Raw genomic sequence first — 16,503 nt, 5'->3', positions numbered from 1 at the left:
ACTATATATATTTTTGCAAAACCTATAGAGCACCATTTCATAACATAATTATAAGTTTACTTTTTAAGAAAGGTAAACATATAGAATCGTATAAATTGCTTCCCTGTCAATTAGTCCTGGCTTTTTCCCCAGATAAAATTTCAAACTGGTCACTGTAACCACTTAAATTCAATAACTGCATGCTCAGATATGTCAAGTGAGTGAAACTTTGCACCAGGAACATCGTTTTGTGTTAATGTAAACGCAAAAAAACTTCAAATGCTACCAAAATAAAAATGTTAAAATTTGTTTTGTACCACCTTCCAACAAAATGTGTATCACGTGGTAAATATAACAGAAATCAATGACGTAGTAAGAACTCCCTCTTATACGGACGGTGTCTCAATTCGTCACAATCAGGAAGTTTTGAAAGCTGAGAAAAGATAGAAAGTGATGGCGGACATGTTATATGTTTTAACGCTCGCATTTGCACTTCCTATTGGTAAGAAATTAGTATTATACGTATATTTCAATGTTTAAGGTATCAATGAATATTTGACTTGACATTAGTATATTAGATGTCCGTTTGGGTCAAATTTGTTATGACATGTTGGATTTTGATATACTTATAATTGTACAATTAACTCTTGTTAGAAATTGAAGCTCAGTAATTTAATTTTATAGCAAGCATGTATGGTCGTTTAGCTAAATATTAATGCGGATGTCCCCAAGCGCCCCTCCCCAACTAACTGTTGGTGCGCCGGATGCAATTTGTTTGGCGGTATTCAGAATGCTAAATATCGTTTTACCTTTAGAGCCAATGGAAATTGAGTTATACATGTGAAAAAGCAAACATGAATGAATGCAATCAAGGATGATGATTTTTCAATTAAAACTTAAATGTTTTACTATTCGCTAACAAGTTTTGGTTTGTTTGTGAAAAGCTATTATATTCATGTGGTCAAATCTATATTGTTTCCATGTTAAAAACACGCAAACACCTGGTTGAGTGAGGCAATTCTCTGTTCCCTGAGCGTAGTTGCAAAAGGGGCAAATTACCCTAAACATTTTCAGAGAAACAACCCGGATGAGCTGTTATCAAGATGCAATTAAAACTTCATTGACACAATACCGGATGTAAAAGGCACAAATACTTTCAAGAATTAAACTATATTTAGCTCTCTTTTCTCGCCGGACTTGTAGGAATTTATATATTTTTTCAAACTATTTGCTATCAAATGTAGCTATCAATAAACTATGGAACAGGTGTGAGGCTATGAGCATTTAACCTAGTTTTCACCGCCTGTAACCTCGTGTTCCAGTTTCATGAACCTTTCCAAAGGGGTATTTCCTAAGTTGCTTTGAAAGTTTATAAAACTATAAAAATAATGAATAATGAGAGGGTTTCATTAGTAATAAATAAGTTGTTTGAAATGAGTCAATACTCATTAATAATTATTATTTGAAGTCCAAAACTTGTATTTTAACGCCTGATCAATAGGAAATTTCGTGAAATGTATATATTAACAAATATATGCGGGTAACATGTCTATACATATAATTTGATTCACAACAATAAAAGGCACGTTAAGCTAAACACTACAGATAAATAATAATCCTTTTAATTTTATTAGCGAAGGCAGTGAGGAAGATCAATGTTACATTCAGTTGTATTAATCATTATCGAATTATCTATAAACAAATGTTTGTGATAATAAATAAATGAAATTGATATATAAATATTGATAAATCCGTACTGATTGATGAACTTTAAATACAGATGGATAAGCAAATAAATAAAGGTTATGTTAGTTGAAAATAGTACACATACAAAGTGATGTTTATCCTCTATGTCCCTATCATAACACATTTATCAATATCGCCCATTACTAGGTATATTTTATGACGTACTATACGTCAACGGGTGAACAGAAACTAATACAATCGTAGTTTCTGCAGATTCAAAAACTTTACACATATGCAAAACATAACGTTTACTAATATTCCCAACCCAATGTCTATATCCTTTATTATTGTCTATATCCTTTATTACAGTCATCAATAGACTAAGTATACACAGATTGCATGCCATATACTCCAGGTCGTATTATCTTATATTTGCCATTGACTGGTAACAGTTTTAACACGTACGAAGGGTTTGGTTCTTTCACCACTCGAAATGTACGCTATATATCCCAGGTTATATAATGTTCTTTTTTTGCCAGTGAACGTGGCCGACAATTGTAAGACGCTTTCGTTGATTGGCTTGACCTTTTCGGAATACTGCAGTTATGGATGCTGTACTGACTATGACCACGTCGGCTTTGAAAAGTGTTGTGACAGGTATGACATATAACTCTTGTTAGGCATCAATACATTTTAATAAATTTGCCAATTAAAAATCGTTTTTAATCGCCTATAATTTACGTCGTTGTAAAACTCGGAACAGAGACCGCTTGGACAGAAAGTAAACTATGTGATTAATGAGATCGTTGGAATAGTTATTATGTGGTCATATGTGTACATAAATCAAGTACAGCTCAAATATTGTTCTCAACAGTCTGTCCAATGTACATTTAAAAGTTTCTTTTAGTCCCTATGAATAAGAATGCAAAGTATTGTTTAAGCATTTTAGTTTGCTAAAAGGATTTCAAATTGACAAGTAAGTTAAGTAGGTCGCGAACTTTGACAATAAACCGATAGGAGATATTTTTTACATGCTAAATATTCTATTATGAAGCCCAATTTGTATTTTAAATGATTCTACTTTTTTTGAAAATATGAATATAAATGTAAATTTCGTTAGGGTTCTTTTAGACCAAGAATTAAACCAACTTCTTACAAGTTTGTATTTTTAATAAACAAATCAAAAAGATAACCTCAAAAAAACCTTAGTTACGAACATCAAAATATTTACACTAATGATATTGTCTTTTTTGTGTTATTCTTATGAATGAATTGATTATTCTTCCCTTCTCTTATTTTAGATGATGTTATTTTGTTTAAAACACCAACACAACAACAAACAGATAAAACGTTGCTTTGGTGATAATGTTTAATCAGAAATTACACTTACATAAAATGTGCATTCAGAATATATTGCGGCAAGATTCCTATTGCTCTATCTACGCGACTCTGTCATAGGATCGAATGTTACTGCAGTAAAAGTGCAGGCAACTGCAACCAAACAGACAACAATAAAGATTACAGATGAAAATGTAATTTGACTTAGGTTAAAATAGGAATGGACCCCCAGTAAATTTATATTGTACTAACCGTTCAAGGCAGTACCCTACAATCATTGATAAATACACCTAGTTTTTATATACAGTCGAAACTCGATACCTCGATATTCTAGGGACCGGCCGAAATACTTCGAGCCTCGAGAATATCGAGCCAAGCGGGATTGCTTACAGAATGTTATTTTTTTATTTGTTACAAAAAGTCTTATTTACCTCGTATATTATTGGCTACTCTATCTCCGCACGAGAAGAGAAGAGTATTTATTGGACATAGTAACGCATCGTAAAGTTCGTAACATGCCTTATTCGATAATTAGAAAATATCATTATTTATTATAAAAATACATTTATGCAAAAACAACAAATAAGCAATTGTAAATAGTGGGTAAAACAAACATAGCTTATCAGTTATATCAAAATGCATAGAAATTTATAGATGGATAACAGTTAGAGACATAACTTAAAGTGATAGCATGTTTATTCAAACTGTTAAACCATTTAAATTTGTTAATAATAATAATACCAGTCAAGCAAATTTAATCGATTAGCGCCTTGTGATAAATGAAGACAAGCAAGCGAATCAAGGTGTGAGATTCTTAACTGAACCCGCGAAAATAACATCGACCCAAGCAAACAAAACAAAGTGTGAAATTCTTGTTTGGGACCGCGAAAATGACTTCGAACGTGGAGAAATATCGACCGTTAAGATATCGAGCCATCCGATCGGTCCTTTTAATCTGGTTCGAGCCAACGAGGATATCGAGCCATGATATATTGAGCCAACGAGTTTCGACTGTAGTATATATGCACTGTGTTGTTTGTGAAGTTTTGTGCTGTTGTTCATGTTTATTGTTTGTGATTGTTTGCTTTTGTGATATATGTCTTTGGCGTTTACCCTGTGTCATTAACCTGGTAAATGTTTAAATGTTTAAACTTTTGACTATTGAGCTTGATTCTGTAGTTTTCCATTTAAAAATGGACCTCTTTAGAAAACATGAAACTTGGTGTGATCACTTTTGTTGCATTTTTGATTTTTGTCAAATTTCAGTAATTATGCTGTCGGCACCATCGTCGGCATAGTGGTCGGCTGTGTGATTGTGGTCGGCATAATTATCAGTGTCATCGTCTGTTGTGTCTGCTGTACGTGGAACATACGTGGGATGCAAGGACAGACCGTCACTACGGTGGCTGGCGGGCCTTACGTCATGAGTATGACCTTTTTTTAAATAATCAGTATTCATCGCCTGGTAAATGTTGTTGATAGTTTTAAGTGTGTTATTCTGACAAAAATGAAAAAGTTATTGAGTGTTGTATTGTTGTTTGTTTATTGTCTTTGTTTGAATAATCGTATTACTGTTTTTGATAGGATTGTGAAGAAACTTAAAAGGCTTGAAAGTTTCGTCCTTTCTAAGACAACATGGTTTTATTTAAGTTGGATTTGAAATAAAGTAGAAAGAACATTTCTTTGCTTAATGCGTTGATACGAATCTATAACTTTGTAGACCCGATGCCACATGGGGTCCAGATGGGACAGTCACCTTACGGCAGCAGCCATACCTAGCTCAGCCGTCCCTTCAAACCGAACATATGGCTCCGGGAACTACCGTTGTCAACAACCCGGGGATGCAGGGGCCACCATCTTATGAAAAAGGCGTCGACAATTAGGAAAAACAACAACTGTTATTAATGTTAAAGCATTCCAAATCGATAATTTGTTTTTCCTTTGATGTTAACGACCAATAAAGGTCGATCTGTTGACCAAAGCTACCGTTTATGACATTGCGCGCATCGCATATATTGAATAATAAACACGCGTATTTGTATTCACCTCTCTTTTCACTTTTATTATAATATATATATATATATATATCATGCTTTTTTGCAATGGTTGAATAAGTACATAAGAGTAATGTGCAAAAAAGACTTCCTAACTCTTATCTTTAAAGACTCCAGAAGAATTAGTTCTTATTTCTCTATTATTTTAAGATTTTTGAGTCATGTACTGGTACACTTTATCAACCATGGTCAGAGTTCTTGGTCTTATAAATGTTTAATGTTACAATTCCATCCCAAACTGTCAAAAGTGTATCAGTTTTATTGCGCCACGGACTCATAATGTTTTGTTATTTACATTCTATAATGAAACATTATTTAAAAATTTGCAAACGTTTTCCGAGAGTCAACAATGTTAAACAACAATACCATTAGCGTGTAACACGGATGGATCGTTCTATTTTTTACTTAGAATCATTGAACTTTAAAAAAAAATGAAAAACTCATTATACACATTTGAATAATAAACTAATACACCATTGCTTAACTTTTGTTCGTCCATTTAAGTGTGTTTGAGAGTAAAATTGCACTCAACGTCACAGGAACAATTGAATCAAATTCCTGCAATAAACAAGTATATGCGAAATGCAAAAAGCCAACACATCTTTTTCTGTGTTAACTTGTAATAGAGTTGAAAGCTGAAATATTGTAAGAGAAAGGACTCAGTTTAAACAGCCAATTAAAGGCTCATTTGCTTAGACCTTTGCGCGAAACGTGTCAGGAACCCAACAGTTTAAGATGCATGCTACCAGGCGGTTACGGACTTTTTTTCGTTAAAGAAGCATGGAATTGCATCAACACATCAACAAATTGTCTAAAGTCGAAACATATGGTTTTTTTTTTTAATATAAAGACGTTTTCATCCTGATATACCTATTCAAACATATTGTTTTTCTATATCAAGACATTAAAACGATTCGACCTTGGTATTTAGAATGTTTGAAACAATTAATAGACCACCCGTCACAATCAGGAAGTTTCGAAAGCTTAGATAAGATAGATTGAGTCATTGTTGTACCCGTATGTACACATATTTAGATGAATGCCAATTTCATTATCGGATAATAAGATGGCGGATATTTTATATGTTTTAACGCTTGCGTTTGTACTCCCATTTGGTAAGAAATTCGTATTATTTAGAGATTTACATGTATAAAGTTGTCATAAATATTTGACTCGATATTATTATATAAAATATCTGTTTTTATTTCACAACTTAACAGTTTAACGCTGAGAGTGAATACGAAAATGTAAAAGTAGTTTCGTTTACTTGTTCAATTCTTCTTGTTAGAAATTGTGGCTCAGTGTTTTATATATATTCAAGTTTTATCGGAGAGTACCATTTTGCCAACTATTTGTTAGGATGCCTGTCATTCCAGCCCCCCTTCTTCAACACTTTATTTTGGTACGCCGGATGCCACTTTTGGCTGTATTCCAGATGGCGAGGTTAGGTACTCCGGGAAATAAAGTTTTACCTATAGAGCTAATTGAAATTGAGTTCTAAATGTTAAAAAGCAGACACCTAGAATTGTTATCAAGGATGACGTTTTTCCTCAAATAAATCATACATTTTGCACTATTAGAAAACAAATCATTTGTTTGTTTGAGAGAGCTACGAAGTTTATACGGTCTTAACTACATTGTTATTTGTTTTAATGCTTTTTCACAAACAAAGCTACCTCCCGGATAAGTGAGGCGATTGCTTTGGCGTAGCTTCATTCGTGCCAAATAGGCGAGGACCTTAATTGTTTTAGATAAACGACCAGGCTAAACTGTACCGACAGTGCTTTTTAAAATGTCATTGACACAAAACTGGGTGCTATAGGCAACAATTATACTATGTCTGCATACACGCTGGATCTTACTTCCCTAAATAAATGAATACAATTTTATTAAGGGTAATCATTGATAAACAACGTTGGAAAAAGTGTGAAGCTATGGGCATATGGACTAGTTTAAACCACCAGTGTTTAGTGAACACTTGAACAATCACTGAACGTTCAAGGGGGTAATAATATTTATTTTGTTCGAAAAATCAATTTTGAAGGGTAATAAAATGCTTATACAAATATAATAAAAATGAAAAGTTTGAAGAAATATACACGTTTCTTTCACAATTTCACAATAATTGGTTTCAATAATGTGTATAAGAACAGAGCAGAGCAGGAGAGAAAAACAGTGTATTAAGACTTATTAGCAATATATTGTCAAAATGTATGTATGAAAAAAAAAAAAATCTTTACGTGTCCAAACATATAATATAGTTCATGATTTACATTAAAGGCACGTAAAGCTACAAGATACAGACACATGGTATAATTATTATATCTAAAATATGTATGTATGTATGTATGTATGTATGTATGTATGTACGTGTGTGTGTGTGTGTGTGTGTGTGTGTGTGTGTGTGTGTGTGTGCGTGTATGTATGTAAGTATGCATGTATGTATGCATGTGTGTATGTTTTTATGTATGTATGGATGGATGGATGGATGTAGGTAGGAAGGTATGTTTGTATGGATGTATGTATGTATGTGTGTGTGTGTGTGTGTATGCGTGTATGTATGTATGTATATATGTATTTATGTATGTATGTATGTATCTATGTATAAAGTGATGCTAAATTCGATGTTCCTATCATTACAGTCAACATAAACAATGCTCGTAATCTCTTATCTTTCATACCCAAAAGAGTTTTTACAAACTGTTTAAACACACAATGCAGAAATATTACAAATATTTCCATACCATTGCTGTGTGAATGTCACTAGTATTCTACACTTTATTCATTAATGATTATGAATTCATTAAATTACAGTATTTGAGTTATCAAATACATATCAAAGCCATTATAATTTCAGAGCTTTTAACATTAGAAACCAAGTGTTAATATCCTTAATTACAATCGTCAAGTATCAGGTCATACAGAGTTTTAATTATTTTTTAATTACTCGGCAACTATTTAGCATGTTTTTCATATCGATTGATTTATAAAATTCAACATCCTAGTTCCCATATTAACTGCTGCATTACGTGTTTTTATATTAACTTGTGGCAATTGTTTGTAATAAATTAATGTCTACTTCTTTGGACTAAGTGAACCCTAGTATTTCTATTGGAACACACATTTTGGCTTTAGGCCATATTCTTTACATTTAGATATTAAGTTATTCATAGTATTCAGGTCTTTCCTATCAAATGCCGTTGGAACTATGTAAAACGTCCAGTTTAGTTTATTACTGTACCTTAATATTTTAATCATCGACTACCCAGGCCAGTATAGGCGTAAATCTTATCTTTTTTGTATTACACCCCGTTATCTTTTCTGCGTTTGAATGCAGTGAATTAGAAACAAAAAAAAATCCCCTTGTCTGTTTTCAATGGAATGCTAGTTGGCGCTTTTTGCGCATTGGTTTTTCGGATTTCTTCGAAAATTACTGATGATTTTTTTTATTTTTTATTAAAAGAATATTTTTGTTAAATAGTCAGCGCCAAATTACATTTTTGGTCAAGTAAATGGATATATTTTTCGTCAAAACGTAATAAATGACTTTTATTTTATTGACCAATTTGCATGCAAGATAACACTGGTTTCTAGTGCTTTACGACCTCCAACACCATATATGGGGAGAAAACTAGACTTGTGTACTAAATAGTTAACAACTTTTGAAAAGAAGAATAGAAAATTGTTGACCATTACAACTATGTATTTTGTAAACTGAACATATCCAGTGAACGAGAGCTGTGAAAACGTAAACAATAAAAAGTAGATCAAGTACATCCAGCATGTTTAGCCTTTTTTGAAATTTTCAAACCAATGCGCTTCAAACCTATACATATGGAAGGTACCTAATGGTCTTACATGGTATAACCACGCTTTGATTCACTCTTATGTGTTAATTAAAAATTAATGCATGTTTCAATGAATAGGCGCTTCCGAATTGGTGTATTTTGCACCGCTTTTGATTCGCTTCTTGGTGCTTCCATTGTATTTTTGTATTCGACAACTTGAATTGTAGGCTATATATCACAGGACAAATCGTTTTTTGTGCTAGGGTGCGATGCTCACAGTTGTAACACATACCAATAATTTTGTGAATTTAGTGCATATTTTGTCTTTCAACAGTCAAATGTATGGTATATATCCAAGGCCATATCGTTGTTCCCCAGTTATGCCGGGTAACAGTTGTATATCATACAAATGGTTTGATGCCTTTAGTCTTTTTTTAATCTTTCACTATTCCAAATGTAGGATATACATATATCACAGGTCATATCGTCTTCCTTTTTTCCAGTGAGCTCAGACAACAGTTGTACCAGATACGATTGGTTTGGTGCCCTTATTCTACTTTCTTTCACCACTCGAAAAAAGGCTCTATGAAACATGTCATATTATCTTCTTTTTTTCCAGTGACCGCAGGTGACAGATGTAACATGTACTCTAGCACCTACGAATACTGCCCGTATGGATGCTGTACGGACTATTACCATTCCGGCTATGAAGAATGTTGTGACAGGTACAATTTTGTACTCTTTTTAAGCGTCAATACTCTTAAGATAATGTACCAAAAATAAAGCAAGTAATTTACATTGTTGTAAAAAAACAATACAATAATAAAAATAAATGTTGGTTAATTATGCTTCTTTGGGTCCCGATGGCTTAAAGGCAAGGTAATATTAAAGTATTTCATTGGCGATTTGAAATTTCACGAGTAAAAATTTACAAGACTAAAATTAGACAAGTAAGTTTAATAGGTAGCGTACTTTGTTAATAAACCAATGAGGGTTTATCTAGTCCAACTCACAAGTAAATCAAACATTAAAATTCCAACATCTCTTCCACAAAAATATATTTTCAATAATAATATAAGTCCTGCGATGCTACGAACAATGTTATTGCGTGTCTGTCGGTAGAGCGATCGGATGATAATGTCTTGTCCGACCCAGGGCCATGAAACATCATTGGTTTGTTGTCATTGACCAATATTGGTTTGGAAGGCAAACTATCAAGGTCAAGGTCACAGTAAAATTCCGCACAAAATCTTGCGAACTGATTGACATAGAACCATGAAGATTCAGGGGTATGTTGTTTATAAATGACCTTATTGTTTTACGGTCAGTAGGTAACTGATATAATTATTATTATTATTATTATTATTATTATTATTATTATTATTATTATTATTATTATTATTATTATTATTATCATTATTATAAATATAAATGCTCAGATGGTTTGACTAGAAACTTGAAAGACACATTCTAACATAAATCATTAGCACGAACTTCATCAAATATAAATTGATACAACATTGAGGCCGAGTCTCACTAGTTACTAAAATGTGGTCACTGACTTCAGCAACCCCAAAGGTCAAGTTTTAACTATCGACTGATCGTAACACGACGAGTTTACACACTCTAGGAAAGGCTTTAGTCGGTTTCGATCAGGCCATGTATAATTAATGGTCGTACGATTTCACAATCATCATCAACCCGATTAGCACTATGGATCACGGGAGACATCACATGTGCGTGTTGGTCTTGACTATAGATCAAGCAAGACTACCATAGGCAGCATGGCAAACTAGCTGTCTTAAGAATATAACACCCATACGAATTGAGAACAACCTGTCATAAGATCAAAGTGATACTGCATTTTACGTAAAGGCAAACGCAACCACATTTACGACAATCTCGACATCAAATTAAAAAAAAACCCCACACACTTGACTTCGGTTTAAAATAGCGTGAACCGTTTGTGTAAAATATAATCTAAGTATGATCGTATTGTCTTTCATTTGCAATTGTGTGTTTTTTATTCGGCCTGTCGATTTCAGCTATAGTGACCCATACTCGGTTGCTCCTATCGGACCCATCATCGGCATTGTGGTCGGCTGTGTTATTCTGGTCGGCATCGTTATCAGTATTATCGTCTGCTGTGTCTGCTGTATGCAAAAGTCACGTGGACAGCAAGGACAAACCTTCACTACGGCAGCTAGCGGTCCTTACATCATGAGTATGACTTTTCTTTTTCAAGTCAGCTATTCTGACAACATTGTACAGGTTATTGAGTGTTGCATTGCTGTTTGTTAATTGCCTTGAATGGAACTTTGAATTCCATTTGGTTGATTTATCATATAACTGTTTTTGATGTGATTGTGATGTTACGTATAATACATGCTGGTTTAGTCTTTTAAATGACCACATGGTCTTATATAATACGCCTTTTGAAAAATGTTAATTTGAAAGAACATTTCTATGGTAAATCGTGACTATAATTCTTTGATTTTATAGACCAGATGTCATACGGGGCTCAGATGGGACAGACACCTTACGGCCAGCAGCAATACCCAGCTCAGCCGCCCCTTCAAACCGGACATATGACCCCGGGAACTTCCGTTTTCAACAACTCGGGAATGCAGGGCCCACCGTCATATGAAACAGTCGTCGACAATTAGAATAAACTGTTAATAACGTTAAAGCATTCCAAATCGTTAACTTTTTAATTTTTTTTTTTATTGTTACAGAAGTGAGAACATCTTCCTTACGAGATTTCACCTAGCAATATTTACCCCTCAACTTCCATTCCTTAAATAAACTGCTTTTCGGCAATGGCGTTTATCAATCAATGAACGCAACATCTTCGGATATGTTCGGATCGCAATTCAACGCATAACAATATAAATGACAATTTTTTATCTTGTCATTGTTTGTATTGTGTCAGCAGGTGCCGTAAAATATCAATAAACATTTTTGGAAAGTGTTAAATAACGTTATAACACATGTTTCGTTGCCATAAGCGTTTCAAATTTGCGTTTAAAAGTGATTTCAAGCGGTTGATCTTTTCCCGCGTTATTGTGACGTCATTTGATAAAAAGTTTCCGGTTACAGTCGGGTCTTTCTATTTACAGAATGGGTAAGAAAGGATTACCGAAAGTATTTTTTAAATGAAATGAAGTATTTTTTAACAATTCTTAGATTAAATAATGCACTATTGGTGTAAATATAAGTAATGAATTGCGGGGTTGGTGTCATTATCGGGGATATGAACGCCATTGGGCTGGTCAAAGTACGCGTGGAGTCCTTCGGACTCCACTCACTTAGACCAGCCCAATTGTGTTCATACGCCGATAATGACATCAACCCCGCAATTCATTCCTTAAATAACTCACCGACCAACATACATATCAAACGGTTCTGTTTAGGGCATGTTAACCTAACTGTATTTGGTTTTAGGAAGTCTTTCATTTGGACATTTACCGTCGTTGAAAACCGATTAATCCCATGTCAATGAGCTCTTATCGATGGTTAAGCTTTGTAGAATTAAATTGATAACAATTAAAGGTAAAATGCATAGCGGTGATACACATGAGCAAGTCCGCTTTTATGGGAAAAGACAAGTAGGGTTGATTTCCTTTTATAGTAATGCTCAATACGGATGATTCGTCGGTCATACCTTCCGTTTATGACATTGTTCATAGGAAGTACTCGCATATGTTTTCACTTTTCTTTTCACCTCAGTATTTCATTTAATATAATAATTATTAATCATTACTTTTTTAAAGATATATAAGTAGGACAGTGTAATGTGCGAAAAAGACATCGTTGATCATTAAGGAACGAATTTAAAAGAATTAATATGTTATTCTGTCAAAATTATATATCTCTGAATCTTGTACTGGTACACTTTATAAAGCATGGTTGCAGTTCCGAGCATAATAAATAAGTTTAATTTTGCATCATTTCCATAATGTCAATATCAGTTTTCTTGCGTTGTAATTTATATTCTATACGTGTTTCAAAGCTTTTTAACGTTAACCGTGATTCTACAATTTTAAGCAACAATATCATAGGTGTATAACACAGATGGATATTTCTATATATTTTCTTTGAAACATTAGGAAAGTATATTTTAAAGACATGGCTGCTGGCGGTAGTGGAGGGTCTTCTTCAGGGTCTATTTTGGGTTCAAGCCAAAAAATGTCGCCATCTTCTTAGATTCAGAGTATTTCCCAATCGACTTCCGGTCAGAGCCTGACACCATCGACTTCAAGTCGGAGTATGTAACAATTTTCCAGTCAGAACAGAACATCATATTCCAGTCAGAGACATTACCCACGTTCTTTCAGTCAGTGAATGTCCCCATCCTCCGATCAGAGTGCTTCTCAATCTGCATCCGATCTGAGCATGCCGCCATGTTTCGAGCCTAACTCGGTCAATCAACTTCAACAATTTCACAGTATTGTATATAGGCTTCTTTAACCTTTGATAAATTCAGGCGTGTATGTATGGTCGTTTATATTTATAATGTATGTGCCAAATTATTTGAAATTTAGAATTTAATTTAAGTTTTCAGGCCAAGTGGTGTTTAAAAATCTAAGAGCACAATTCTATACTCGAGCCATCGTGTTAAAATCATAGGGCAAGGTCGACCCCATCATATGCGATATCATAATATTACTTCCTGTTTCACTCTAAACAAAATTATTTTATGAACACCCAGTACAAAAAGTACATCTAATACTAGTAAGACTAGAGAGATAGGTCAAAACCATATGTTATATGATTGTCCCCTTCCTGTTTCACACAAACCAAATGGATTGTATAAACAATCAGCAAAATAAATAGACGACAAATGTTAATTCAAGGTATCACCACGTGCTCATTGGTAAACATCTGTACGCGACTTCATTTCTCAACTCAAATAAAATATGCATTGTATTAAATAAACAAACCACAGCGTTAACAACTTTCCTTATCACACCTTATAAATGTTTTGAGAGCTAAATGTAATAAGGCGTGATGCTTTCAGATAAATGTTAGAGTTTGTCTTACAGCAGGCTTGCCCGGTCATTTCGATGACATTGTTATCCCCAGAAGACGCATGACAACCTTTCAACGACGAGAGTCTCGTGAGATACAACCGAGATCAGACGAGAAGGTTTTCCTATACCAGATTGGACCGCATATATATATATATATATGAAAAACTCAAAAAAAAACAACAACAAGCACAGTAGTCGATAGTTTTACCATAAACCCGTTTAATGGAACAGGTTTTTTTAATTTTGGCAAGAATAGCCACCTTTGTTATAGAAACGTAGCAGAAAATTACTAAAAAATTTATAAAGCACCAACTTAAATCGACATAAACAGATTGCACGTACATTGCCTTTATCGAATGAAGGTCAAAATGTCAGAATAAAACAAGACAATGAGAAGAAATTGGAAAAAAATGGAACTGTTACGATTCCATTTCAAGAGAGATGAAGTACGTTGAAGATACGGAAAATGGGACATAATCAAGAAATCGAAGGCATTTACAACAAAAACCCAACAGCGATTTTCGTGAGCCTTACAAATCAAACGAAAAACAAAGTGAAAATTGTGTCACTTTTCCTTTTCAGCAATCCATGGATACTCTGAGTCAGGCAGATAAAACACAAACATCTCCAGTTACATACATAACTCGATCTGGAAGGGAAGTTAAAACACCACAGCGATATGGGAACTATGTTTATTCTTATGCGTCATTTTATTTACGTTAAGTTCTACAGTCTCAGATAAGACGCTATAATGAAAACTTAAGAAATGCATTAACTGGTAATTTCGTTAATGTTCAGATTAGAACTTACTAGAAGTTATCAGCGTTGTCTCTAATATGTGAACCTTAGGTTAACAATTTATTGCACCGCCTATTGTCTTATGTTGTTATTATTACTGGCAGGCTTTTGTCCATATGTGAGTTGTGTTTACTATCATGAAATGTATATCTTGATTAAGGTATGAAACATTAATTGTGTTTATATACACTAACAACCAAATTTCATAGCACATATCTTACATGTGTTTTCTCTGTCGACTGCACGCCATCTCTCAATAAACTGCTTGTCTGGTATTACATATATAAGTTGTTGTTTTTAGTAAAAACGAAGTAAACCAAACACAAAGTACTTAACATCACTACAGCAATTTAAATTTTTAAAATTCCTGTAATATGCATATGTCTCTTTAAACGCTCAGATATTGTGACACAAAGGACGCAAGTCAGTTTAAAAGAGCCAATTAATGTCTCATAAGCTGTGGCCTTCGTTAGATTGAGTCTAAGAGAAAAAAGAAAAGAGCAATGTAGAAAAACAAGTTATCATGAAACGTGATTCGAACTGTTTGTTCCCCACACCAGTGAAACACAATAGGGACTTACTTCTCGTCAGTGGAAATAGCAGCAGCTTTGATCATAACTCTTTCAATTCGCTCAGCAAGCATAAGGTTGATCAAAGTCTCTTCTCAAGAAACGCATGGTAAAGCTCTGGTAAAGATTATCAAGTAATATCTGCTGGTGGTAGTTTGGGGTCTTCTTCAGGGTCTGCTTCAGGTACAAGCAAAAGAATGTCGCCATCTCATTCTAATCAGATTATGTCTCCATCAGCTTCCTGTCAGAGTATTTCCCGATCGACTTACGGTCAGAGCCTACCCATCGAATTCCGGTCGGAGTATGTAACAATTTTCCCGTCAAAACAAAACATCATCTTCCAGTCAGAAACTTTTGCAATTTCTTCCAGTTGGTGTATGTCCCCATCTTCCGATAAGAGTGGGTCTCAACCTGCATCCGAGTATGTCACCACGTTTCGACCCTTACTCGGTCTATCAAATGCAACAATTTCACAGTATTGTATATAGGCTACTTTAACCTTTGATACATTCTGGTTATGATGTACGGTCGTTTGAAACAGAATTTAATTTAAGTTTTGTTTTCAGGCTAAGTGGGGTTTTATCAGCATAGAGCACAATGTACTTCTACACTCGAGCCATCGTGTTAAAATCATGGAGCAAGGTCGACACCATATGCGATATCATAATCTCACTTCCAAAATAATTTTAACACTCAGCAAAGAAAAAGTACATCTAATACTTGTAAGACTACAGAGAAAGGTCAATACCATTTGTTAAATGACTATCCCTCTTCCCATTTCACACAAAGAAAATAAATTGTATTAACAACCAGTAAAATAAATTATACAATACAAAGGTATCAACACATGTACTTTGGTAAACTTCAGTACTCGATTTATTCCTTAATATTAAGATGAGCTATATAACACAATTAAAAATCATATGCACAGAGGTCCAGAAACTTTACATGTGCTAACTAATTCGGATATATAGTAGAACATGCATATCTTTCTTACGTTTTTATATCAATAATGTGGTTGTGGCACAAAACAGACACACAGGAAAGCTCATTTAATGGGTTATATTATCTTTGTAACGTAAATTTTAGTGGTTACGAATTTCAATACTTAAGTGTTAACATTTCAATAAAGAAATAAATGATATTTTACATTTACATTGTATAAGACTCTAACAAACTTGATGATCTGATGATACAGAAAAAGTAAAGAAAATGAATTTGTTTACTGCAAGCGGGGAAGTAAATCGAAAACGTTAAC

At 33.9% G+C, this 16,503-nt stretch overlaps 2 protein-coding genes across 2 annotated transcripts; both read left to right on the top strand.

The window, feature by feature from the left end:
• Window positions 1-360: 360 nt before the first annotated feature.
• On the top strand, window positions 361-5,529 carry LOC128209730 (uncharacterized). Its single transcript, XM_052913904.1, has 4 exons — window positions 361-481; window positions 2,205-2,322; window positions 4,270-4,430; window positions 4,724-5,529. The coding sequence occupies exons 1-4, from the start codon at window positions 433-435 to the stop codon at window positions 4,780-4,782; spliced, it is 387 nt and encodes a 128-aa protein (XP_052769864.1). The 5' UTR covers window positions 361-432; the 3' UTR covers window positions 4,783-5,529.
• Window positions 5,530-6,053: 524 nt separating this feature from the next.
• Window positions 6,054-11,824, top strand: LOC128209389 (uncharacterized). The gene is made up of 4 exons (XM_052913411.1): window positions 6,054-6,172; window positions 9,465-9,570; window positions 10,891-11,069; window positions 11,348-11,824. Exons 1-4 carry the CDS (start codon window positions 6,097-6,099, stop codon window positions 11,509-11,511), a joined length of 525 nt encoding a protein of 174 aa, XP_052769371.1. The 5' UTR covers window positions 6,054-6,096; the 3' UTR covers window positions 11,512-11,824.
• Window positions 11,825-16,503: the final 4,679 nt, after the last annotated feature.

The sequence above is a fragment of the Mya arenaria genome, chromosome 11 (assembly GCF_026914265.1).
Source record: "Mya arenaria isolate MELC-2E11 chromosome 11, ASM2691426v1".
Taxonomy (NCBI): Eukaryota; Metazoa; Mollusca; class Bivalvia; order Myida; family Myidae; genus Mya; species Mya arenaria.
This window is presented reverse-complemented; position numbering and strand designations above follow the sequence as displayed.

What these genes read in the sequence shown, in the direction of transcription:
- LOC128209389 (XM_052913411.1), top strand. Translation starts at nt 6,097, where the DNA reads ATGCCAATTTCATTATCGGATAATAAGATGGCGGATATTTTATATGTT. An exon ending in TGCGTTTGTACTCCCATTTG is followed by an intron (nt 6,173 to 9,464) that starts GTAAGAAATTCG and finishes CTTTTTTTCCAG; the next exon opens with TGACCGCAGGTGACAGATGT. An exon ending in TATGAAGAATGTTGTGACAG is followed by an intron (nt 9,571 to 10,890) that starts GTACAATTTTGT and finishes TGTCGATTTCAG; the next exon opens with CTATAGTGACCCATACTCGG.
- LOC128209730 (XM_052913904.1), top strand. Translation starts at nt 433, where the DNA reads ATGGCGGACATGTTATATGTTTTAACGCTCGCATTTGCACTTCCTATT. An exon ending in CGCATTTGCACTTCCTATTG is followed by an intron (nt 482 to 2,204) that starts GTAAGAAATTAG and finishes TTTTTTTGCCAG; the next exon opens with TGAACGTGGCCGACAATTGT. An exon ending in TTTGAAAAGTGTTGTGACAG is followed by an intron (nt 2,323 to 4,269) that starts GTATGACATATA and finishes GTCAAATTTCAG; the next exon opens with TAATTATGCTGTCGGCACCA.